Raw genomic sequence first — 26581 nt, forward strand, 5'->3', positions numbered from 1 at the left:
ACAGACATTTCCCCTTACTTTCTAGGAGGAAAAAAGTGAGTGTTATGGTGCAAAAAATACGGTAGTTGTCCCAGGTCACTCACAAATTTAGATATCAGGCTCAGGCACATTCTATGTTCTGGAATCCGTTGGTCTAAAATTGCTTGCTTTCCACAGGCAGGGAATCTCTTTTTGAGGAAAGGCAAGGGGAAGGAAGGAAGGAAGGAATAATAATAATATACAGATTTTTTAGTCTGGGAAAATATGAGAAAGGTCTTCAGTGCCAGAAAAGCTAGCAGAGTAGTCCCAAGGTGACCCTCCCCTAGAGAGAGCATTCCATAATTGTGGGGCCACCACTGAGAAGGCACCTGCCTCACTTCTGATGCTCACCTGGAGAAAGACCTCCTGCAAAGGGGTTTCTTCAGTTGCTGTGGTCCTGAACTGTACAGGGCTTTATGTGGGGGATGCATTCGATTATGTTCCAGGCTGTGAACCACCCTAAGGTATTTGGATGAAACATACAAATTTAAACAATAAATAGTTGATCATTTTTGTTGGGTTGATTATTAAACCGATTAGTTTTAATGGGGTTTTGAATAAATGTTCAGTTAATTGCCACTGCTATGAATTCCATTGCGTTATTGTGAGACTTTTAATCTCAGGGTTGTGGGTTTGAATCTCATGTTGGGCAAAAGATTCCTGCATTGCAGGGGGTTGGTCTAAATGATCCTTGTGATCCCTTCCAACTCTGATTCTATGCTTCTACGTTATCCCTTCTTCATTATTCTGAAGGAGTACAACGATCCCACGAGGGCTGTATTGCACTCTTCTCAACGCATTGATCCGTTAATGAAAGTCTTGTGCAACAGGTGTGTGGTTTTGCATTACACCACCAATCTGGCTCTTGTAGACCCTTTTAGTCGTCCCCCTCCCTGAGCTTGAGGATTGGAAGTGGGTTTAAATCATTAATGGAATAAAGAACATAATACCTTTAGCAGAAAAGTGGGCTTACTCAGTCATGGTGGAAAAGAAGCTTTGGAGGGAAAACTGCTGGGTTAAGCCTATAGGTATTTAGTAATTTGCTTCTAGCAAATTGAAGCGAGCTCCGAGGTGAGCAAATTTCATTTGTTTGTTTTCCTTCTGTTGGAAGTTGAGAGCCCAGGAGAACCACGCTAGGAATCCAAACAAGTAAAGCCTCTTTCATTCCCTCTCATTGCCTGCAATATGTTTTTGTAAAATGTTGAAAAAAGCAACACAGTGAAAGTTTGTATGAGATGATGATTATTTTGCTACCTTTTCTCAATACATTGCAGAAGCCAGCTTCAGCAAGCGTCATTCCACAGCCCTGAGAACTTTTATTGAGACCCAAGTCTGTTTCAATTTCCAATTGTCAGTTGCCTGTGCCTTGCAATATTTTGTTTTCATTTCATAAAAACAGAATGGAAAAGAGAGCTCTGTCCTCTTGCGATTTAGGAATTAGCTGATCCCCCTGATTAGATTAGGAAGGAGTATAGCACATGATTTGTCCCTGGGCTCATCCTGCAGCTCTGAAGTCATCTTCCTTCTCTTCTGAGCCCCAGGTAGGTTTTACCATTTGTTTTCCTTTATGCACGGAAGCTGGCTGCAAATTTGCGTCTTTTGGAAGTGATTGGTGGAATAGCACAGGACTTTGACAGTCAGGGTTGTGGATACTTTGCAGGTATGAAGTGATTTAGTTCTCTTGGTCAGCCCAAAATACTGTTTTAAACCGCGGTGCGGCCCTAAGTATATCTACTGTGAAATAGCCTCACTCTGTTCCATGGGGCTCACTCGCTTAGGTGCTAAATTTGCTTAGCATTAACAATTATCTCCCCCCTACTTTTTTTTTTGAGAAATGAATGTGGTTTTCAAAGAGATGTGCTCTTGTTGTGTTATCTATATCTATCTATCTATCTATCTATCTATCTATCTATCTATCTATCTATCATCCATCTATCTATCTATCTATCATCTATCTATCTATTATCTATATCTATCTATCATCTATCTATCTATCTATCTATCTATCATCTATCTATCTATCATCTATCTATCATCTATCTATCATCTATCTATCTATCATCATTTCTATCTATCCCTATCATCTATCTATCTATCTATCTATCTATCTATCTATCTATCTATCATCTATCTATCTATCATCTATCTATCTATCTATCTATCTATCTATCATCTAATCTATCTATATCTATCATCTATCTGTCTATCATCTATCTATTATCTATCTATCTATCTATCTATCTATCATCTATCTATCTATCTATCTATCTATCTATCTATCTATCTATCTCCTGTTCTTCCTTCTGCTAAGAAGGCTTTGGTATTGTTTAAAAAACCCTGCAATACCTGTTTCGCCTGGACACAAAGGATGTTTGGCTGGTACATTGTGGCCGGTAGGACAGATCTCTGATTTAATCCCTGAAGTTCAAGATGCAGTTCCTCTCCTACCAGCGAGAGTGATGTGTGTCTGAAAATATGTGAATGAGCATATTACTGTGTGTGACTGGGCTCTTGGAGGAGGTGACTGGACGCCCCCTGAGCTGTAAAAGATTAACTGTCCCTCTAATTCTTGAGGAACGGGTGCGGAGGGGGAAGGCTTGAGCACCTACTTTCCCCCCTCACCATGTTCTGAACCCTGCAGCAGCTGCCATGATGGAAACTGCCAGGCAACCGGGCTTCCTCACCACAGCTTCTGCTCACTCCAGGAGAAGTCTAGAAAGCCATAGAAATAGGCCAGAAAGTGATCCCTTCTCCATTCAGAGCTTCCTCACTCTAGGCATAGTGATAGGAAAATGGGGGCAGTGGTTGGCCAGAAATACATACCTGCTGAAAAGCCCTGCTCTTTAAGCTGGATAGCTCAGTTGGTTAGAGCGTGGTGCTGGTCTTGTCAAGGTTGCAGGTTTGATCCCCGTAAGGGACAGCTGCATATTCCTGCATTGCAAGGGGGTTGGAATAGATCAGGCATAGGCAAACTCAGCCCTCCAGATGTTTTGGGACTACAGCTCCCATCATCCCTAGCTAACAGGACTAGTGGTCAGGGATTATGAGAGTTGTAGTCCCAAAACATCTGGAGGGCTGAGTTTGCCTATGCCTGGACTAGACGAACACAAGGGCCTCTTCCAACTCTACGATTCTATGATACTACTTCTTCTTTGTTGATCACTCGTAGCCAAATAAGATTGTCTTCCATGAACATGGTTTCCACAGTAAGTCCATAAGTGACTGTGGAGGCTAATTCTGGATCCACACGTCCTTCCACAGTGAGGACATAGGTTTCTGGGTGGTGTTGATCATGGTGAGGGTTTGCCAAGTGTGCCTTCCTCTTAGCATGTTTCTCCCTTTTGTCCTGAGTTCAAGCGTCTTCAAAGTCCATGACACCTTTGGTAAAGGCTGTTCTCCAACTGGAGCACTCACAGGCCAGTGTTTCCCAGTTGTCGGTGTTTATATTACATTTTTCAAGATTTGCCTTGAGAGAGTCTTTAAACCTCTTTTGTTGACCACCGGCATTACGCTTTCCATTTTTAAGTTCGGAATAGAGTAGTTGCTTTGGAAGACGATAATCAGGCATCTGCACAACATGACCAGCCCAGCGAAGTTGATGTTGAAGAATCATTGCTTCGACACTGGTGACCTTTGCTTCTTCCAATACACTGACATTAGTTTGGCTGTCTTCCCAAGTGATGTGCAAATTTTTTTGGAGACACTGTTGATGGAATCTTTCGAGGAGTTGGAGATGGAGTTTATAAATGGTCCATGTTTCACAAGCACTTGCAGTACGCATGGAAACTGAATGAGTGTCTCATCAGAGGAACGTGCCTTGGCCAGGACACCATGTGTAATGCTCCTTTGGTCCAGCTGGCCTTCGCTGGAGTCCAACATGACAGCATCCACTTGGTGTTGTGACCCCATGATCCACCTTTAGCTCCCAACCCCCTCGTTGAAGACCTGTGATTTAAACCACCAAAGATTGAATCAGATTCCCCACCCTGCTTTTCTGCTATTTTTTTCCTCACTGCCAGTCCATTCGTTATCTGTGTCTGCTGGAGATGGAAGCTGTTAATAATGAATGGGGAGAAGGCTAGACTGCAGTGGTATGGATTTTCATTTTGAGAGAGATGCCTTTGTTACAAACCGCCTGTAACAATCCACCACTTTTTCTTTGTCTCTCTGAAGGATGCTTTTCCTTTCTTTGGGTGTGTGTGTGTGTGTGTGTGTGTGTGTGTGTGTGTGTGTGGAGAGGGGTCACTTAAAAACTTCAATTGGCAGCCCAGGCACTCGTATGTGTGTGTGTTTGTGTGCTACTTTTGTGTGTGTGGGGGGGGGGGGAAATGTGCAGAAATATTTTGGTTCCAAAGAAAATAGAGTGAACCGCTGCCATGATCAAAGCTGCAGGAACCATCAATTAAAAGCCGTCTCTTGGGACAACTGCCCTTATTCCAATGCCTGACTCTCCTTCCTCTGATCTGCCCAGACGGTATTTTTAGATCAGCACTCAACTTCATTGTCTGGAGAGAGCTGGTGCAGTGCCCTCTTGGCAATCGCTCATTTTATTTTTATTGACTTTTTAGTGGGACAGAGAGGGGGTTGGGTGCTGCGCTGCTTCTCCTAACACACTGCTGGGTTGATCTAACGTGGCTCCTGGCCTCCCATCCCAGTTATGGCTAATGGCTCCCCCTCCCCACCTCTCTCTTTCTTTACCACTTTCTGCCACATCTGCTGGGGAATTCCAAACTCCGCAGAACTTGCACGCCATAGATGTAAAGCGCATCCAACACGCCGTGCCCTTTCAAGTGTGTGATGCGCCCTCTGGTTGCTGTCACCACTCAGGTCCCAAAAACCACAGTTTGCTGCCTTTGTGCATTAACCATGTTGTCACCCTCCTGCAATCAGCTCGTACCATGGATTTGTTAGCACTGTTTTCCCCAGTACTCCCACTGGCCCTCAAATTCCTTCTCCCATGAGCTTGAACAAAAGAGTTCAATCCAAAAAACCGAACAGGGCATCCCGGAAATTCAGGAGTACCAGGATTGGGAAGGACTCTGTCCCCCAACCCCTTGTGACTCGAGGGAGGTGGGTTCAAGAGATGCTGCCAGTCAGTGCTGGCAGTGCCAGGAAGAAACCGTCCGTGGCTCAGGTGAGGCAGCACTGTTCATTCGTGGGAGAAAGCTGCTTTAACTTCAGTGATTATTGTTATTATTTATTAAATGTATACACCGTCCTTCATTCGAAGTTCACAGGGTGGTTTACAGAATAAATTTGCATATATAAGGTACCCTCCAACATCCAGGTGATCCAAATTGGGGCACTCGGGGGGGGGGGGTTGGTCCCAAGCTCTCACAGGAGCAAGCTGACTTGCGCCATAGTGCTGGACCAAAAAATGGGACATTCTATGATCCACTCAGAAGCCAGGATGGTTTCTGAATTTCTGGGATTGCTCAGTGGTATGCTGTTGTTGTTGTTGTTGTTGTCGTCGTTGTTAATTCCCTGCCCATCTGGCTAGGTTTCCCCAGCCACTTGGGGCTGCTTCCAGTGCATATAAAAACATAATAAAACGTCAAACATAAAAAACTTCCTGATACAATAACTTCCCCATACAAAACTTCCTGATCTAATAATAAGAACAACAATACAAAACCAATTGTTTGCTCTGCCAAAGGCCTGGTTGTAGAGCAACCTTGTTGCCTGGCTCCTAAAGATATGTAGTGAAGGTGCCAGGCAAGCCTCCCCGGGGAGAGCTTTCCAGAAACAAGGAGCCACCGCAGAAAAGGCCCGTTCTCATATTGCTGCCCTCCAGACCTTTCATGGGAGAAACATGCAAAGAAGGGCCACGGAGGAGGATCGCAGGGTCCAGGTTGGTTCTTATGGGGAGAGGAAGTCCTTGAGTGTCTTGAGCTGTGAGTGATGGCAAATGGGACCTGCAGCCAAATTTTGCAGCATGGAGTGCTCCTATTCAGGGTGTGAGCTAGTCATGCCTCCCCCCCCCCCCAGTATATTCCATCTCTCCCTCCGCCACCAGTTTTCCACTGAACACATACACAGTCTTGTGGATTCTCCCCTCTCGAGCCTTGATTCTACTACCCAACTTTTCTTGTTGTATTTCTGCAAATGTTGAGATTCTCCCCCATCATCCTCTTGTCCCTTCTTTGGCTACCTAATAATTGGCTCCTGGAGAATTAAGTTTGTTATTAGTATATACATGATGGATGACACCTTATTCTGGAACTCCCATAATGCTTTGCTGGGTTAAATACAATCTACTGGAACTCGATAATTTTGATTGGCGGTGCTCTGTTGGTCTTTCTTTTATTCATTTTTCCTTGCCCATTTTTATCTTGTTAATCCCATTCTCGCTCCCTCCCCGCCCCCAAATGTCGGTAGTGTTTGTAGTATCGCTGCCACCACCCAACAGTTCAATATTTATCTAGACTAGTGACCTCGATCCTGTCATTTAAAGGGATGCTGTTCCCCACTTTGCCCTCCCTGGGCTGTCTGGCTGGATTGATGAGCCAAGAAAAGTGCCTGAATGAATTGGAGCCATCTGGACAGGCTGGCATAAAAAGTTGTGGCAGAGGGTTGGGGCGGCGGATGGGTGCTTAATGAGCCAGGCTCAGAGACACTGGCTCTAATACAATTAGGACGACAGAGCTGTTTAGTTACTTTTCACTGAAGCTTCAGGCACTGCCGGTTGACTCTTTACGTAGGCTTCTTCTGTGCTGTGGGTTAGGGGGTTTAGGCTGTAACCTTTGGCTCCAGGGCATGGCTGCTGCCTCAGCAGGTCCAGGTGAGATCAGTGCTTGGGATATAGGAAACTTCCCAGAAACCCTATTGCAGTGGTGCAATTCGGTGGTTTTAGAATCTGGACTTGATGGTCTTATCACAGGGTGGTTTACAATATAAAAGCACAAATTGTTGTTGTTATTAAAATTTCTAAAACACTGTTCACCCGAGGATCACAATATAAAAACAGCTCCAGCTAACATGGTCAGTGGTCAGGGATGATGGGAGTTGGGAGTCCACAAGTGAGAGCCAGTGTGGTGTTGTGGTTAAGAGCAGTGGACTCGTAATCTGGTGAACCGGGTTCGATTCCCTGCTCCTCCACATGCAGCAGCTGGGTGACCTTGGGCCAGTCACACTTCTCTGAAGTCTCTCAGCCTCACTCACCTCACAGAATGTTTGTTGTGGGAGAGGAAGGGAAAGGGGAATGTTAGCCGCTTTGAGACTCCTTAGGGTAGTGATAAAGCGAGATATCAAATCAAAACTCCTCCTCCTCCTCCGCACAAACATCTGGAGCAGGGGTCAGCAACCCTTTTCCGCCGTGGGCCGGTCCACCGTCCTTCAGACCGTGTGGTGGGCCGGACTATATTTTGAAAAAAAAATGAACAAATTCCTATGCAGCACAAATAACCCAGAGATGCATTTTAAATAAAAGCACACATTCTACTCATGTAAAAACAGCAGGCAGGCCCCACAAATAACCCAGAGATTCATTTTAAATAAAAGGATACATTCTACTCGTGTAGAAACACGCTGATTCCCGGACTCTCCGCGGGCAGGATTGAGAAGGCGATTGGGCCGCATCCGGCCTACCCCTGATCTGGAGGCACCATATTGCCTGTCCCCAGTGTAGAGTAATTTCTAACCTGACCCTTCCGGCCCCTGCCCCCTGGTCTCCATAAGAAGAGCCCTGTTGGATTGGACCAAAAGATTTATCTAGTCCAGCATGGCTTTCTCATGGTGGCCAACCACCTGCTTCTGGGAAGCCCACCAGCAGAATATGAGCATAATGGCCCTCTCCCTATCTGTAAAATGGGTATAATGATGACCTACCTCAAAGCAGTGGTTTAAGACCAGGATGGGGAACCCTGGAGCCCAGCAGATGTTGTCGGACTGCAAGTCCCATCGTCCCTGATCACATCTGGAGGGCCAGAGCTTCCCCATCCCTGATTTATGGCTAAACAGTAGAGTACAGCAGTCTTCTGTGAGAGAAAAGTGCTACAAAAAGCGTTGCTTTTATTAATAATGATGGAAGAAGGATGGGCAAGTCGGTACACATCATGGAAAGAGATTTCAGGGGAGGCATCCAGAAAGAGAGCAGTAATTATGTGTTTCAAGTTCTTGCTTGCTTTATCCTCGACTCTTGGGGTGTGAATTATAATTTTAAAAGGGTACACAGCATGTCCAGGGCTGGATTTAGGTTTGATGAGACCTTAAGCTACTGGAGGTAATGGGGCCCTTTATATGTCCAGCTGTCTTTTGTCAACAACAAATTGTCAATGTTTTTAGTGTTGAATATATGCTGTATGGTAATTTATGGACCTAATAGGTATCTAAAGACATTTGCACATAACAAAATAGGTATTTTATCAAAGTAATTGTTGAACTGAAATACAATTTAGAAGTGTATTAATAGTGAAATACAATTAAGAAGTATATTAATAGTGAAATACCGGTAATTATTAAGCTCTAACTGTATGTAGGTTTTATTTTATTTGTTTTTTTATCTTATATTTTGGAAATGTACATGCAGTTTTCCCCCCCTTTAATTTTTTTTTGTGGCCCCCAAGAGAGTGGGGCCCTAAGCTATAGCTTGCTTAGCTCATACGTAAATCAGTCACTGAGCACGTCAGGCTGAAGCAGAAGCCCTGTGCTGAAGATTTCACACCCCTTTTAAACCACTTATGCTGGTCCCCACAAACCAACCTCGGTCTTCTGAAGATAAAGTTCAGGGATTGGTGGGTTACTAGGGAGGCCAGTCATCCAGAGCGAATGTCTTTGTGCAGCTGAATTTGCTACACAAAGGAAGCAGTTGCAAGAGTACCTTTTTGCTTGTTGGGATGCGGAGGTGATTCTGCACAGCTCTCCCAATATGACAATAAGTGCTTGTGTGTATTTTTAGTGGGGTGTGTTATGATGACTGGAAGCCCAAGGAACCTGTATTTCCTGTTCCCCTTGCTTATTTCTGCATGGGAAATGGCTCTCAAGTAGCTGAAGCTCTTTGTTTAAGTGCCCATGTGCCCATTTGCATGCATGGTACTGAGTTTACGCCACTATCTCCCTGGCTGGTGTGAACTGGCAGGGTTTTGGATGTGATGCTAGATCTACCACGCCATTCCTCTCCTGACCCCACTTAGGATTGCTCTGTCTGTGCTGTAAGAAGTCTGTGGATGGGTAAAATAATACTTGTAAGCCTCCTGCAGGTTTAAAACTACAGTGGTACCTCGGGTTACAGACACTTCAGGTTACAGACTCCGTTAACACAGAAATAGTACCTCGGGTTAAGAACTTTACTTCAGGATGAGAACAGAAATCGTGTGGTGGCAGCGGGAGGCCCCATTAGCTAAAGTGGTACCTCAGGTTAAGAACACTTTCAGGTTAAGAACGGACCTCCGGAATGAATTAAGTTCTTAACCCGAGATACTACTGTATATATCTGTCTCGTTTAAATCTCTTATTGGTAATACATTGTTAGCACCAGGACTTGTCAACAGCCCAGTTTTAGAAAGACTCGGAAGGGGCGTCCTTATTGAACTGGCTTAACAAAGTTTGGCAATTGGCACTGACAGAGAAATTGACCAAACAAAATACCACTAGCTGAAGTACAGAGACGCAGAGACTCATTTAAAACTCACCGCTACTGTTTTAGCGAATAATAATAATAAAGAACTTCTGCAGGCAATCGAGACTTTTTTGGTTGGTCTAGGTTAAATAATAGTCCACGTTTTAGATTTCTGACTGTGTGCTATGCTGTGTTTTCAGTATATGCCTTGCAATGTTTTTTTTAAAAATAAAAAATAAAAACCAAGTTACATACGTGTCTTCAAGTGAACCATGATTTGGCTTGCCAGGTATTCTAAATAACCAAGGTTTGCATTTCGTCAAGTAGCACCATTTAAAAGCCAGTTTGACTACTTCATAAGCCTAAGCGGTGAGCAGTTGGTTTATGGAACACCTTTCATTAAATATTGTTGCCCTTAGATTTCTAAAAGGTGTCTTTTGGAGTAGGTGTCCCTTTGCCACCATCTTGAACTTGATAGCAATAGCTGCCAGCAAACTAATGCTGCCTTTTGTGTGTGTGTGTATTGTCTACCTCCAGAGACGACAACTACTTACCGCACACCCCTTTACGGCCAGCCATCATGGTGGGGGGAAGATGATGAAAACAATAAGTTGGAGTCAGCAGATGACAGAAGGCAAGAAGAGCCGTATCCAGGTAAATATACCTGTTGCTTCTCTTTTCAACAGTTAAGGGTGAATAGTGTGAATAGGAACTTTATATAACTGTGACTTTATTTAATTGCATTAATTCATTTTCAATAATTTGCTGGTGTTGTGTGCTTTAGCTGTATTCTACTGTGTTTGGTTTACTTTATTTATTTCAAACAATTTATATACCGTTTGATTGTGGGGGGGACGGGACACTTCAAGGCAGTTTACGAAAAAGATAAAGAAATAAAATGATCACTAAAAGATTTGCAACCATATTTTAAAACCTACAGAAAGTTAAAACTGCAATAGAATAGACTAAAACGGATTCAAACTCGTAGAAACTTTCAAAACTTCTACGTAGACTTTGATTTTGATATTGTGATGTTTGCTGTTGGGTTTTTTTATGCTTCTGTTGTGATTGTTGTGAGCTGCTTTCTGCTCTGTGTTTGTTGTTGGAAAAGTGGAAGGCAAGTATTAAATAAAATAAAAATAAAAAGCTTTGATTTCAAATTAAAAGAATAAATAATACTTCCCCCTTTACCCCGCAGAGAGAACAAAAGACATAGGTCAGCACGGAGAGGAAATCAATGGGAACATCACCGGCTACAGCGATCCTCAAGGCGACTCTGTCTATGCCTTCCGAAGGGAGCCTAGTTACTTTGAAATCCCGACAAAAGAATTCCAGCAGCCGGTGAAAACTCCAGAGGCCCAAGTCCACGAAATCCCCACCAAAGACGTTGACGCGGTGGCGCTGCCCGTCGTGCAGAGCCACGCCTCTTTCACCATAGAGTTTGACGACTGCACCCCGGGTAAAATAAAGATAAAAGATCACGTCACCAAATTTTCGCTCAGGCAGAGAAGGAACCTCGGCAAAGAAGGGGGCCACGCAGAAATGATCTCGGCAGAGAGCAAAGTGGCTGACTGGCTGGTGCAGAACGACCCGAGTCTCATGAGGAGGCCGTCCCCGGGAGAGGACGTGTACAGTACGAAAAGCGACCTCCCAGTTCACGTCAGGACTCTGAAAGGTAAATGCCAGTTTTGCTAGAGTTGCTAGCTGTGGTCCAGGACGTTCGTTGGCTATAGATGCCTTCCTTATTCTTATTTGAAGGGATGGGGCGCATTTGAAATTACAGACATTTGGAATGTGAACTTGCACAGTTTGGAAATCCCCACTACGTTGTGAACTTGAGTTTCGTTCTCTGCATTAGGCCCTTGTTCGTCATGGGGTTTGTCCTGCTACTGGCCATCTTTCTGTTCCATTTCCTTCCAAGGATACTTACTCTTCCCAAAGCGAGGGAGGAGTTTCTTGGAGCTGGGTGGTCTTGCTTTTGGGTGCACAAGAAATCTTGCAGGTCTGCTTATGCTAGTGAGCATGCCCGGGAGCATCATCCCGCCAGGGTTCATGGGATTTGTAGTGTCCTGCGCATAGCTGTCAACCTTATTTGGTGGGAAACTCCCTTATCCCAGCGCCGTGTCCCGCTGCTGTCCCTTATTGATGATGTCCCTTAAATTTCCCGGGTTTCAAAGGAAGCAGCTCCTCTCACTCCCTCCCTGCCGGCCAGGAAGGAGGGAGGCTCCAACTGTGTTGCTTGGCTGCGTTGCTCACCCAATAAGGATTCCAAGAACAACTGGGGGGTGGGGCTTGCATGCCTTGTGCCAATCAAATCGGCTGCATTGCCTGGGGAATCGCCTTTGCTCAGTGCTTCCCAGCGGAGAGGTGACGGTGGTTTTCCTTGCTGCATCCCCTTTGTCGGGTTGCTGCACTGTGGGAACCACCGCTTGAGGCTTCGTTTGGCTTCTGGCTGGGCTTTCTGCCTTTGGCTCAGAAGTTGAACATACCTGTGCTTGGAAAATCCCTTGTTTTGGCTGCTGATCCCTTATTTTCGAGGCTGCTAGTCCCTTATTTTCAAATCTGTCGACAGCTATGGTCCTGTGACCCCTCACAAACATGAACTGGGAGGCACAGAAAGCCGTGAACCCCAGCAGGAGATGTTGTCTACCTTTAAGCAGAAGTCTGCAAGACCATTTGTGGTCTCAGTGAATCCTCTGTGCCAGGAGTTTGCCTGTCCTTTGTAAGCATAAGTCTGCTTGGAAGTGGGGACACTGGCAAGGAAGGGGAAGGGTTGCTTTCCTTGTATCCCTCCACCCCGAAAAGATTAGCCCTTCTGGGGGACAGTTCACTGAGTAAGCTCAGAAAAAAACAAGTTGTTTCCCAAGGGAAATAAACGGTGTGCATGGTTAAACCATGGAATTCACATTCTCAAGATGTAGGTATGGCCACCGACTTGGATGGCTTAAAAAGAGGAGGGGACAAATTCATGGAAGATAAAGCTGTCATTGGATAATAGCTGCAATGACTATGTTCTGCGTCTCCTGTTGCAGGCAGTATTCCTGCAAATCCCAGTTGCTGGGAATCGTAAATGGAGAGAAAATGCTTTGGCCACCCAGGTCCTGCTTGCTGGCTTGCCATGGGCATCTGGCTCATCACTGAGAGAGTAGGATGCAGGATTAGATGGGCTCCTCTGTTGATGTTTGGGGCAGTGGCACAGCAGTAAGTACTCTCTGTCCCAGGACAACTCTAATTGCATATCCACTTCACAGGGAACAGGCATGAAGATGGAACTCAGAGCGACTCTGAAGACCCAGTAGCCCCCAAAGAGGATGAGACTCCTAGTAAAGAGCATCTGGCCGAGCAGGCCCGTCTCCAGCGCCAGATCCGCCGCGACCCTCAGGAGATGCTCCACAACCAGCAGGCCTTTGTCATCGAGTTCTTCGACGATGACACGCCTCGGAAGAAGAGGTCTCAGTCCTTCACACACAGCGGCCAGTCCAACCAGAACGACGTGGACCCCGCCTTGAAGACCAAGATTGAGAAGCGCAAGATTACCGTGCCCGCGGAGAAACCGGGGGGCTCTGTGCTCTCATCCCATCTGCCTGTGGCGGGAACCAAGGGGCCAAGCAACTCTTTCACAGCCCCTAGAGCTGGGTCCTTTAAGCGGGAGAAGACGGAGGAGCGGATCAGCTCATCGTCATCGTCGAGGACCTCTGGAAAGAACCATGGCAGCGTGGGGAGAAAGTCGAAAATCACTCAGGATTTTGCTGCCGAGTGTTTAAGGGAGAGCTCTCAAGCTGCGAAGGCTAGCGTTGAGAAACCAGCCCCAACACCGGCGCCGCTCACCCCGCGAGTTGTAGCGCCGCCACTGCCGCCACCAGCGCCCGAAATAGTCCCTGAGCCAGTGGCAGCCGATCCTAAGTTGGTCAAAGCGAGGAAGCAAGAGGAAGACGACAGCTTGAGTGAAACGGGCACATATACCATTGAGACGGAGTCGCAAGATAAAGAAGTCGAAGAGGCTCGGAAAATGATCGATCAGGTGAGCCTGCCATTCTTCGGAAAATTGAACTTTGCGTAGTTTGGCCCCCTTATATTATTATAATAATAATAATTTATTATTTATACCCCGCCCATCTGGCTGAGTTTCGCCAGCCACTCTGGGCGGCTTCCAATCAAGTGTTAAAAACCACACAGCATTAAATATTAAAAACTTCCCTAAACAGGGCTGCCTTCAGATGTCTTTTAAAGAGAAGATAGCTGCTTATTTCCTTCACATCTGAAGGGAGGGCGTTCCACAGGGCGGGCGCCACTACCGAGAAGGCCCCTTGATAGTTGCAGCAATTGGTGTAAACAGAGCAAGGCCCAGGGCAAATGTAATGAAAGAAGTCAGATCCTGCAGGGCCCTGGTCTTATGAGGCAGAGTGTTCCACCAGGCCGGAGCCAGTGTTGAAAAGGCCCTGGCTCTGGTTGAGGCTAATCTAACTTCTTTAGGGCGCGGGACCACTAGGGTGTTGCTATTTATGGACCTTGAGGGTCTCTGTGGGGCATACCGGGAGAGGCGGTCCTGTAGGTACGAGGGTCCTAGGCCGTGAAGGGCTTTAAAGGTCAAAAGCAGCACCTTAAATCTGACCCTGTACTCCACCGGGAGCCAGTGCAGCTGGAAAAGCACTGGGTGAATATGCTCCCATGGCAGAGACCCCATGAGGAGCCTCACTGCAGCATTCTGCACCCGCTGGAGTTTCTGGGACAGCTTCAAGGGTAGCCCCGCATAGAACGAATTACAGTAGTCAAGCCTGGAGGTGACCATCGCATGGATCATGCATCACAAATGTAATGCTTGTTGACCTCATGAATAGGAAATTCACTGTTTTGTTCTAAGCTGCCTTCTCTCCATCTCTTGGGTTTATCAGGTGTTTGGCGTTTTGGAGTCTCCGGTATTTTCCAGAATTTCCCCTGCCTTCAGGCCCGTCATAAAAGGTGAGAAGGAGGAGCTGGCTCACTTGATGGGCGAAAATGGCTCAAGCCCCAAGGTTACCATGATGCAGGTCATCGCTTCCAAAGTTGCCAGTGAGCATCACGCGGAGATGCAGGTACAGTGAATGTGTGAAGGGCCCAGCTCTCACTTTGACTTTCCTTGCGCTTGAGGGCAACTCGCATGCCTATTTCTGGCCCTCGTGGCCTGCGAAGGTTTCGTTTTGTTATTTACTGAACAAAATTGTAGACCTCATTGACTGGGCCTCAAATGAAAGACCCGTAAGCGATTTAGAAAAAACTTGTTAAAAATACCTATAGAAGCAAACTTTTAAAAACAAGTTACATGAAAAAAGACTAGCGGTTTTATTAGAGGTGAAAGTAAGTGAGCGAGACTTTGCTAGTAACAATCACTATTTGTTCCCAAGTATTGCGTGGTGAATAATGCGGAAGCCCTGCCTGCAGGCTTGCAACCTAATGGAACTGTAAATCTTGCTAAATCGCCCAAGGCAGTTTGGCGACGGTGCAGGCTTTGCAGAAGAGATCAGGGAACAAGACTTCAGTGCCCTTCATAGCTTGTTAATCTTCTCCATGCTTTGCAGGAATAGAATAAATTATGTGAAATAAGTAGATATATTTGCATCATTTATACGGGTAGCAGAGTTTAGCGCTTTCCTGAGCCTAGGTGGAACAGAGGGCACACACAAGCCCTGCCTGCATGTTGAAACCTTAATAATTTAAAATTACCAAACAACAGTTAATTAGCTGGCTTTCGGCACCTGCTAAAAACTTCTTTGTTCGGCAAGCCTGCCCAGGCATGCAATTTGATTATATATCTGTATCTATGTTTTAAAGCTATTGATTTTGCTTATATTTTGATATGATTTCATGTCAATCTGATTTTATCAGCATTTTCAACAAATATTTTATATTGCTGTGTATCCGGGTTTCCCAAACTTTGTTCCCCAGCTGTTTTTAGACCGCAACTCCCATCTTCCCTAGCTAGCGGGACCACAATGGTCAGGGATGTTAGGAATTGTAGTCCCCCCAAAAACCAAAAAATATGCAGATCTAAGTTTGGGAAACCGTGCTCTACATAAACCACTAAGAGCCTTTTGTCGAGTTAATCAGTGTATATATTTTTCCCCAATAAATGAAATAAATAAATGAATATAATCCTGTTGGATCCAAATTTGGCTTACATCTGAGTAGGCATGTAGGGTTGAATTCAGCATTGCACATTAGCATCATTCCATCGGCTCAAGAATTTCTGCGTTCCAGATCTCCCCTCCCCTCCCTCTGTGCGCTGTTCTGCACATTCTCCCACCCACCCCAAGCCAGTTTGGAGGGGGAGATCGGGGAGGAGGAAAGCCCCATTGTGATAGCAGAACTTCTGCCAGCTCATGTTAGCGCAAATAATAACTTGAGTCTTGCCCCATAATGTATACTTGTTTTCTGTGGATATCCTCAGGCAATGATGGGTTGTATCCAATTGTACACTGCCCTGGGACCTTTTTTTAATGAAGGGTGATTTTGAGTTTTTCAACATAAACCAAACAGACAAATAGCGCCCCTCTGGTTACAGAAGGCTCGTGGATCCAGGTACAGTGGTGCCCCGCAAGACGAATGCCTCGCAAGACGGAAAACTCGCTAGACGAAAGAGTTTTCCGTTTTGGAGGTGCTTCGCAAAACGAATCTCCTATGGGCTTGCTTCGCAAGACGAAAATGTCTTGCGAGTTCCTGCGGGGTTTTTTCCCTCCCCCCTTTTTCTAAGCCACTAAGCCGCTTATCAGCTGATCCGATAAACTGATAAGCCGCTAAAAGCCGCTAATAGCGCTAATCCTCTAATCCGTCAATGGGCTTGCTTCGCAAGACGAAAAAACCGCTAGACGAAGAGAATCACGGAATGGATTCTTTTCGTCTTGCGAGGCACCACTGTATCAGTTCTTTTCAAGGATTATATATTGGCATAGCATAGCATTTCCTGCTGGGAATTGAGCCATAGCAAATGTTGCCAAAAACAAAATGGCCAAATACTGTGCATTATGATGAGAGTTTGTATGAAAGGTGTGGGATTTCCCCTCCTCTCTCTATTTGCAGTTACCTCTGGCATCTCAAGGTGGTCAGAAATGGGTATCGAGATGGGCAAGCCTTGCAGATAGCTATACAGACTCAGGATCTGCTCCTGGAGTTGGGGACGCTCACCTGCAGGGCCCCCTCTCTCAGGCTGGCATAGGTAAGTACAGCACCTGGAGTCATTTTCACATTGCCAAAGGACTTTACCTAAAAAGGGGCAGGTGAAAAGCGCCCCTGGTTCGTGTTTCCTCTTTCCGCTGCTTGATGCTTAGGCCCAATGTTCTATTCTGAGAAGTCTGGAGGGGGCAACACGAGAACGGGCCTTTTCTGCAGTGGCCCCCTGTTTGTGGAATGCTCTCCCCAGGGAGGTTCAGCTGTTGCCTTCATTATACACCTTTAGGCGCCAGGCGAAAACATTCTTCTTCAACCAGACCTTTGGTTGATTGACATCCAATGCCCTTTTAAATGGGTTGTGGGCGAGGGGGTTATTGGTTTGTTTTGTTCTTATTTTTATTGTGTACAGTGGTACCTTGGTTTTTGAACAGAATTCGTTCCAGGAGTCCGTTTGACTCCCGGAATCGATTGAAAACCAAAGTGTGGCTTCCAATTGGGTGCAGGAGCGTCCTGCAGCCAATCAGAAGCTGCGCCGAACGTTTGGCTTCTGAAAATTGTTTGAAAACCAGAACATTCACTTCTGAGTTTCGATTGTTCGGGAGCCAAGGCGTTCGGCTTCCAAGGTATGACTGCATTTCGTGTTTTTTATATTGTAATTTTATGTTGTAAACTGTCCTGAGATCTTTTGATGAAAGGTTTTATATCATCATCATCATCATCATCATCATCATCACTAAACTGCCTTTTTTGTTGTCTTCAGTAAATGTATTTTCTTTTCTTTTTTTGTATATATTTTTATTGGGGGTTTTTTAAACATATTTCCAACAATCATATAACATAACTTCTTATCTTATACAATGTTTTAGACTTCCGTCAACACCTCTGATGATTTTTTGTTCTTTATCACTTATTCTGCATTTCTTAATTTCTCTATTACTCTTAATTATTATTCTCCTCATAGTCTTTCTATTACTCTTAATTATAATTCTCTATTACTCTTAATTATAATTCTCCTCATAGTCTTTCTTGCAATATTTCAGATAATCCTCCTTACAAAACTTTTTGCAGTCCTACTAGCGTAATCTGTTCATTACAATTACTTTTCAAATAGTTCGTATATTTACTCCAGTCTTCTAAGAATCTCTGATCCCGCAGGTTTTGAACCCTTCCTGTTAATTTATCTAGTTCTGCATAGTCTCAGTAAATGCATTTTCATTCCCCTTAGAAAAGGACTGCGGTCCCAGAGTGGCAGAGTCTGAGAGCTCCCTGGCGTTACGGACGAGGCGTCTTCTTCCTCAGCTCCCTCCTGGTGACAAGCCAGAAAGCCCAACGCCAACCATTTTGATTTGTCCAGAGGCATATTCCGACGTTTCACCAAGGAACGCTGCTAACAGCCACGTAGCAGAAATGTTTGTGGATCCTGCCAGCCGACTGGTGGTTCGGGAAGATTTGGATCCCGATAGCCTTAGTGACGCCAGCAAATCTGACGACGGATTTGGCTTGGAAAAACACAGGAAGAGCCACAACAGCACCAAAACATTGGAGCAGAACCAGGGAAAGGCGGAAAACGTGAAAGCCAAAAACCACCAGCACACGGTGCCGAAACTTTCAGGTCTGAGAGCTTCCAGCGACCCGCTGTCGACATCTTTCTATATTGGCGACGATGAAGAGGAAGTCGGGGTTCCTTCGAAACTTCCTTCCAGCATTTCTCCTACTCAGGCGGAAAAAGAAGAGGCTCTTTTCAAGTGTGGGAAGCCGGTGGCCAAAGGTGTCAGCAATACCTACGTCAGCTCCAATGGGAAAATGGTGATTTCGTTGCACCAGGGGCTTCCGCTTCCAGAGCAAGAAGTCGCGGCTGTGAAAGAAGCGTCGTCCTTTGTCCGGCAGGAAAGCTTTACCAAAGAGAAATCGAGCAGCAACGTTCCTCAAAACCGGCTGCCGCATATCTCAAGCCATCCTCTGCTCAAAGATCTCGATGTCACCCGAGCAAATCGCATGGACTATAACCCAGACACCCACCTCCTCCTTAAAGATACCGAAACTGCTCTGGCCGCCCTGGAAGCCAAAATACTCTGCCAAACCAACCAGCTCGACACTCTGGAGAATTCGCCGGGGCAGTTGGAAGACTCCTTGTCCGGAGAATCTGACGTGGACACGGCTAGCACCGTCAGCTTGGTGAGCGGCAAAAACTTACCCAGCCACTCGCCGAAGGGCAAACCCGTGACAACCTCGCAAAAAGAGAAGACTTCTCCCACGCCTTCTGCCCAAGATCAGAGTCTTCAACCCAGCGCAAGGGAGAGGCTTTCAGAGAAGCGGAAAACTCTTCCGCTTGAGGCAGGGAGCAAAGGCGAAAACGCGAGGCGCTTCCAAGTTAAGCGTAGCCCAGGGACCGGGGGTTCCCTGGACTATACAGATGATGAACGAAGTAGCAGCCTCCCATATCTGCCGGCGAATGAAATCGCCTCATCGGACCATGAGCAATCCACCTCGAGGCCTATCTCCAGGAAGAAGCCCTTCTCGCAGTCCACCAAAGAGGAGCACAGCAAAGTGACGCCCACAGTGCAAAAGATCCAGCAGGTTCTCACCAGGTCCAATAGTTTGTCTACCCCAAGGCCCACCAGAGCCTCCAAACTTCGCCGAGCCCGGCTGGGGGACACCTCGGACAATGAGAGCGCCGATACTGAGAAAGCGACGCCTCACCACGAAGGAACGGCGGCGCCTTCCAAGCAGCCGGCGGAGGCCAAGAAGCTGTCGAGGCTCGACATCCTGGCCATGCCGAGGAAACGGGCGGGGTCTTTCACCGTGCCGAGCGACTCGGAGAGCGCGCCAACCAGGCCGACGTTCTCCGGGCGCAGCGCAGAGTCGTATTATTCTACCCGGAAGCCCCCCGTGTCGGAAGCCAGGAACGCTGCTAGGAAAACGGCGGCAGCAGTTGCTGCTTCGAAGCAGCCTTTCAGCAGGACACGCTCCAGCAGTGTCAAATACTCCTCTTCTTCTAGTGAGTAACTGTGTGTGTGTGTGTGTGTGTGTGTGTGTGTGTGTGTGTGTGTGGAGTGCTTGATTCTGCCATTGCTTGGAGGTAGAGCATCTCTTTTGTGCGCAGAAGGTCCCCAGGTTTGATCCCCGGCATCTCCAGGTAGGGCTGGGGAAAAGTCACCTGTCTGAAATGGTGGAGGGCTGCTGCCAGTCAGTGTAGACCCTACTGAACTACATGCACCCAAGAGTCTGACTGCGCAGGGGTTCCCAAACTTGGATTTCCAGATGCTTCTGGACCACAACTCCCAGGGATTGTGGGAACTGGTAGTCCAGAAACAGCTGGAGACCCAAGTTTGGGAAACCCTGGACTATGCTATAAGGCAACTTCCTATGTTTCCACATGTGTTTTCCATTAAAAAAATTCCAAGCCAGAAGAAAACAATTTGGAAATAAATCTGCAGCCCTTTGCAACAGATACAGAGCCCTGTACTTTTTAAATATTAAGCGCTGGGATTTTATAACCCAAAGAGAGTTGCCTTCTCCCTTGGTTTGTATCTGTGGCGGATATTTGGCTGCCATTGCAATGCAGAAGCTCTGACAGCCCAATATCTGGTAATTCTCTAGCATAACCCAGCTTGATAGCTTCCTGAATCATCTGGTGGTATAGACAGAAAACGCTAAACTGGGGTGGACTCTTGGCTTGTTGCAATAAGGTAATTATTATATACTCTCAGTGCCCTTGCTTTGATTTGCTCTGTGACTTCTGAATACTCACTAGCTGCTTGTTCTTACGTCAGGCTTGCCTCGTCGCTTGCGGTGAGTACAGATCTTCTCCTGGCAACCAGACAGGGGAACTTGTGGAATTGCAGGAAGGTTAGAGTTTGAAACTTTTCAGCCAGCAATGTGCTAATCAGTCACAAACATTTCTTAGGCTAGTAAAATACTTGTGGACCAGCAATTTTTGCAGAACTTTCTTTTCGCAAGGTTATCTTCAGTAGGTTATTTTTTTCACTCTACATAAAGTCAGATCTTCAGAGGAAAATGTTTTGTATGTCTATTTTGGGTGGGTGGGACACAATACATGTAATCATTAGGATTATAACTTTTCGACTCCCCCCCCAACCCCAACCCCCAATTTCCTGTATCATAAAGGGATGAACTTTTACTTAGAAACACTGAAAAAGGGACTAATTTTTCTCAGTGGTAAAAAAAGGGGGTCACCCCAAAATGAAAAGTTGGGCTCACCATATATGTAACCGTTACTACTCATATTAGTATTAGCACTTTTAATAAGTGTATGGAACTGTGTAGAACTTTTACAGCTGCCTGGAACTTCCTGAAACTGTGTTGGAGAATCACTGGAAGCAGGAGCCATCCATGCTCCAGATACCAAGAAAGAATCAGTGTGTAGAATGTGCAGTCAAAGTGATGCGGGAACTTTATGGTGCTTGCAACGGAAACAAAGGCAAACTGTAACCTTGATTGATTCTAAGCAATAATGTACATTGTACAAAACATTGTACAAGTATTAGAAAGTTTGCAAGCCCTATTTTTCCTGTGTACATGCTATGTATATAACATAATACATTGCACAGTTACATATACAAAAAATGATTTATTGATTTCGGGGTCACCTTTCTTTTCAAAAGATTTGGAAATGACAGTTCATTCCTTTGTTTTTAGGGGAAAGTTCATCTAACTAATCTACAGGAACACGAGGTTGTAAAAAAGGTTTATAACCCTAGTAATCATATGTCTTGTCAGACGTTTGCAAGCTGCAAGAGTCGCCCAGCATTAATTCCCCACCCATCTGCATTGAACATGGGGAAAATAGTCCATCTGATGTAGAGCACAGCTGGGGAATGTCTGGCCCTCCAGCTGTTCTCGGGACACAGCTTCAAACAACCCTGGCCATTGGCCATGCTGACTGAGGCTGATAGGAATGGGACTCCCTACAGCATCCTGCAAACTGACCTCCCCCTCTTCCCAGGAGTTAATTCCTATTAATTTTCATTCAGCACAAGCACAAACTGAGATTGCAGGAAGTTCCTTTGACCTGATGCACTCCTAGCGGCTGAGCCTTGGGTGATGCAGTTCCTTTTAATTTATGAGTAGCTGCTGCTTGTTGCTGGATAATGCTTAAGCCGTTCACCGCTACAATGATTTAAACTTTGCAGATGACACTGTGATTTAATGGTGCTGTGTGCATAATAAAGCGGGGATCGCAGTGTGCATTGTTGGTACTGCAGAGCTGAAGTGGTTTAATCGCCATGACTTCCCTCGAGGAACACCGCCGAGTCGCGTTTGCTGAGAGACGGCGGCCCATCCTAACCGTGCCTAATCTTGTTCCAAATGAATTGGTTTTGTCTTCCATTTCCTTTGCCCCAATGGCTAACCGGGTTTTAGTGCCAAATTAACCTTGGGAGTTACTACGCATCAGTATACGACTAACACGACTAACCTACTAATTCCACAGGGGTTATGGACCTTGTGCAGGTGTTATGCTTGGTTCTCATGTCATATATGGTGCCAGGTGTGGGACACATAAGGGCAGGCCCTGGCGGAAAGGCTGTGCCTGCAAAACCCTTTGGGTAGCACATCCCAAGTACTGACAATTGGCTTGTTTTGGGGCAGTGCAGAAGCACTTTGCAAGCCCTGTGCTTGTCACTTGGGGAGCACTGAGCATGGGGCTTGCAAAGTGATCCATGCTTGCAAAGCCCCTTTTGGCCAAGCCTCGTCCTTTCCCATGCCTGATGTCATATAAAATATCAGAGGTGGAGCATGTTGGTCGTGGTTCGGCTGAAACAGCCTTTTGGGCCAAATGGGGAGGGCTGGTGGGCCCAATTTGGCTCATGGGCTGGAGGTTCCCCACTGTTTACACACACACTCAGAGTCTGGGAGAGGGGATTGTGGCCGCTTTGCTCCTCGCTGCTTGTCCCACTGTTGTGCTGCGCTATGCCACGCTTTGCCTTAGCATGCCTTCCAAAGCCAGGCGCTCTCAGGGGTAGAACATCTGCTTTGTACACAGGAGATCCTTGGTTCAATCCCAGCGTCGCCAGGAGAGAACCCTGCCTCAGTTCTTGGAAACTCGGTCAGTGTAGACAATAATGAGCTAGATTGACTCAAATAGTCTGATTCAGTTTAAGGCAGTTTCATATGTTCCTGTGGGCTCTGCACAGCAGCAGAATGACCAGGGGTGAGCAAAGCGGTCGCAGTCTCCTCTACCAGAGCCTGTGCAAGAGCACTAAGCCAAGGTTTGGTGTGGTGTGTTGTGCAAACCAGACGACAGTGTTCCAGCTTCCCAGTTATGTGTCTTTTTTTCTCGTGAGCAAATGGATAAGAGAAAAAAGTCAACATGGAGAAATGTAAACACCGCAAAGCAGCTGATAATCACTTATCAGAATTGGTGCACTCTGATAAAGCACAATAACTTTGAAGCTGAAAAAAGGATCTTTCCGTAGCCCGGTAAAAGAATTTCCAGGGAAACAAAATGAGTGGTTTCTCTCCCCTTGACCAGGAACATCTGTTTTGGGTGTATAAGGGTGTTGCCTGTAAACTGCAGCCAAATGCGGCGTATAAATGCTGCAGGGCAAACCCAGGGATCTCATGGAAATAATTATGACCATGAACATGATGTGAGCAATCTCCAAATGGGGCTGCCCTTCTGGTTGAAGTTTCCTCTTTCACTTGGCTGAGCTTGTTTACACAGTCAATAATCCCGAGGCAATTAATACTCATGGAGTTGTTAAATGGTGTGCATGAAGCAAGTCAAAAGTAAGGGAAGATCCCTCTGGAACCACCAGGCCCCTGAATTTGCCACTGTTCTATCTCGAGGCAAATAACCCATATAGTAACTTAGCATGGCTGTTGCGTTGGGTGTCAAGAGATGCGGCAGAGGTTCAGGGGAAAGGCCCCTAGCTCAGTGGTAGAGCACCTGCTTGGCATGCAGAATGTCCCAGGTTCTATCCGCAGCAAGAGGGCTAGGAAAGACCCCTGTCTCCTGAAGCCCTGGGAGAGCAGTTTCCAGTCAGAGTTGACAATAATAGATGGGCCAGTGATCTGGCTTGCTGGAAGGCAGCTTATGATATTTGGAAAGAACCTTCTCCAACGTGGTGCCTTCCACATATTTTGGGCTACCCCAGCCAGCATTGTGCAAATTTCAATCAGGAGATCTTTTATGGAACAGACTCATAGAATTATAGAGTGGTAGAGTTGGAAGGGACCCCAAGGGTTATCGAGTCCAACCTCTGCAATGCAGGAATCTTGGCTAAAGCATCCATGACACATGGCCATCCAACCACCCTTGGGAGGTTGTGGACTCTCCTTCCTTGGAGGTTTCTAAGCAGAGGTTGGATGCCTGTTATGGATGCTTTAGTTGAGATTCCTGCAGGAGGTTGGACCAGATGACCCTTGTGGTCATTTCCAGCTCTACCATTCTATGATTTTATGATGCCTTCGGGGCTGGTGGGAGTTGTTGTCCAAAACATCTGAAGGGTACCAGGTTCAGGAAGGCTTTTTTGGAATGTAAGTAATAATAATAATAATTTATTATTTATACCCTGCCCATCTGGCTGGGATTCCCCAGCCACTCTGGGTGGCTTCCAACAAAGTATTAAAATACAGCAGTCAGTTAAACATTAAAAGCTTCCCTAAAGAGGGCTGCCTTCAGATGTCTTCTAAAAGTCTGGTGGTAGTTCTTCTCTTTGACATCTGGTGGGAGGGCATTCCACAGGGTAGTGGGTGCCACTACTGAGAAGGCCCTCTGCCTGGTTCCCTGTAACTTGGCTTCTCGCAGTGAGGGAACCGCCAGAAGGCCCTCGGAGCTGGACCTCAGGGTCCGGGCTGAACGATGGGGGTGGAGACGCTCCTTCAGTAAGCAGGCCATGAGTGCTATGATGGTGCTCCAGCTTTAGGGACCCTGGCCTAAATCAGGGTGGGGAACCTGCCGAGAAGGGAAATAGCCCAGTGGTGTAGAACATCTGCATTGCAGGTTCAATTTCCTAGGTTCAATTTCTGGCCTCTTCAGTTAGAGCTAGAAGAAACTCCCTGCCAGAAACCCTGCCAGTCAGTGAAGACAACCGTGAGATAGATGGACCAAATGTACTCACTCGTACACATCTTCATCTGTTTATTGGGAGGAAAGTGTATTTGGATGTACCTGATGCAAGCACCTCAACCCCTCTACTCCCCACCTTTCATACCATTTGTGCCCATCACTAAATTTGAGAACCACTGGATTAAGGATGACAACACTGGATCTCTGTAAACAGACCAGGGGTTTCCCGAGTGTGTAAACAAGCCAGCTGTTTCTGCTCTCCATCTTGGAAGTCCTTAACCTGTGTGGAAATGAAGTCACCTGAACTGGTGGTTTGCCGAGGGGGGACACCTGGAAGTCTAACCTGCCTGACGGTTCCTCCTGGGGCCTCCTGTGCATGTGGCCATTCAGGACCACACCCCACTCTGGAAAATTCCTCCAGTGGAAGGCGCTTCCGTACAGGGATTCACGCAAGGTGCCTTCCACACAGGAAATTTGTAACATGAGCGTATACATTTTGCCACCATAGAATTGCAGCAGCCTTCTCTGTTGCGACTGGTTAATTTGTGGAAGCGGAGGGCGGGTACAAATGGCCATTTCGCCCAAAAAATCATCACACGTCTGCACCTGATCTGTGGTAAAAGAATTCTCCTTACTATTTGACTGGCTGGTGGAAATAGCCCTCCACTGTTGCTGCAACCACAGGGTAAGCTCTCTCTGCCCGATTGTGGTGTGGCTGCCTTTATCTTCCTTGCCTTATTCCTCTGCCATGTGCCAGAGAAACAAAACTTTAATATCTGAATAAGAGGGTGATGGGGCTTCACTCTGGACACAGCCCCCAGTGTCATCTGCCTGCTCAACTTCACCCATCCAAACGTTTGCCAGTCAGGCAGAAATCTGAAGGTGGAGCCAGCTGTCCTCACATAGGTTCCTTGACATGATCCAAATGGGCATGTGGTACCATATTCTCACTCGTCTCCCCGCTAATGCTTTTAAGGCGGAAGTGGGGGGCAGGATCTGGCCAATGGGACCAAGTCTGACAGGTTTGTGGGGGAAGCCTGAGACGCCCAGGTTAGACCCTCAGGTTGCCCCTATGCTACAAATGAGCTCCTGTCAAGGGAGCCAAATATTTTATTATTTATCTGTTTAAGCAATTTATATGCTGCTTAACTGCAGTAGTCCCCTAATCGGTTTACAAAGGGGCAATGCAAAAGAAACGAAAACCCGTTAAATCTATAAAATTCCAAGGTCAGTTAGAATGCCAGTCAATTAAAGATCAGATGCGGAAGTGCGATTACGTTATATGGTGGTTGTTATTTTTTTAAAAAAGGTGGCATCTGTATTCGCCCACAGTAAAAATGCAAACAATTCCATCTTTTTATTCCTCCAAAGTTCTCTCCACTTGGTGGGATGCACAGGAGTTTCCTAGTTCACCTTCCTGCTCCTCCTGCTCCTTGGGCTGTTTTTGCATTCACATTTTTTTGTTTGTTTCTTAACCTTTTGACGCCCGTCTCAAAAGTCTTTTTCTTTGCCTTCTCTCCTTCCTATTCTTCTTCCCCACCACCACCGCCCGAAACCAATTCATTTCTTATAAGCTTCAAGGCGGCGGCCGCAGGGCTCAGATTACACTTCCACTTCCGAGGAGGAGTATGGCTCAAACCACAGCTCCCCTAAACACAAACGCTCCCATACTTCAACAGCCACCCAGACGCCCAGGACCCGGGGCTCCGGGCTCAATAAACAGAAGCACAGCAACAGCAGGGAGACAGAAGACGAAGACTACGACGATCACGACCCCTACAACTTCATCGCGCAGACGGCGGAGATTGCCGAAATTGCCAGGTGAGGGACGG

The 26581-nt window shown here is 46.4% G+C and overlaps 1 protein-coding gene across 6 annotated transcripts in view; it reads left to right on the forward strand.

The window, feature by feature from the left end:
• CEP170B (centrosomal protein 170B) overlaps positions 1-26581 on the forward strand; it is an 80478-nt gene that overhangs the window by 37893 nt on the left and 16004 nt on the right. For 4 of the 6 annotated variants that reach the window (XM_081191045.1, XM_081191048.1, XM_081191046.1 and 1 more), the window contains exons 7-13: positions 10112-10228; positions 10773-11249; positions 12826-13595; positions 14467-14646; positions 16628-16763; positions 17943-19715; positions 26324-26570. In XM_081191045.1, the coding sequence (XP_081047171.1) occupies positions 10112-10228; positions 10773-11249; positions 12826-13595; positions 14467-14646; positions 16628-16763; positions 17943-19715; positions 26324-26570 (3700 nt within the window). Of the gene's footprint in view, positions 1-10111; positions 10229-10772; positions 11250-12825; positions 13596-14466; positions 14647-16627; positions 16764-17942; positions 19742-19771; positions 22683-26323; positions 26571-26581 lie in introns of those variants that run through there. The other 2 variants (XM_081191050.1, XM_081191049.1) reach the window with 2 other exon arrangements.

The sequence above is a fragment of the Podarcis bocagei genome, assembly GCF_964188305.1.
Source record: "Podarcis bocagei genome assembly, chromosome: 1".
Lineage (NCBI taxonomy): Eukaryota > Metazoa > Chordata > Lepidosauria > Squamata > Lacertidae > Podarcis > Podarcis bocagei.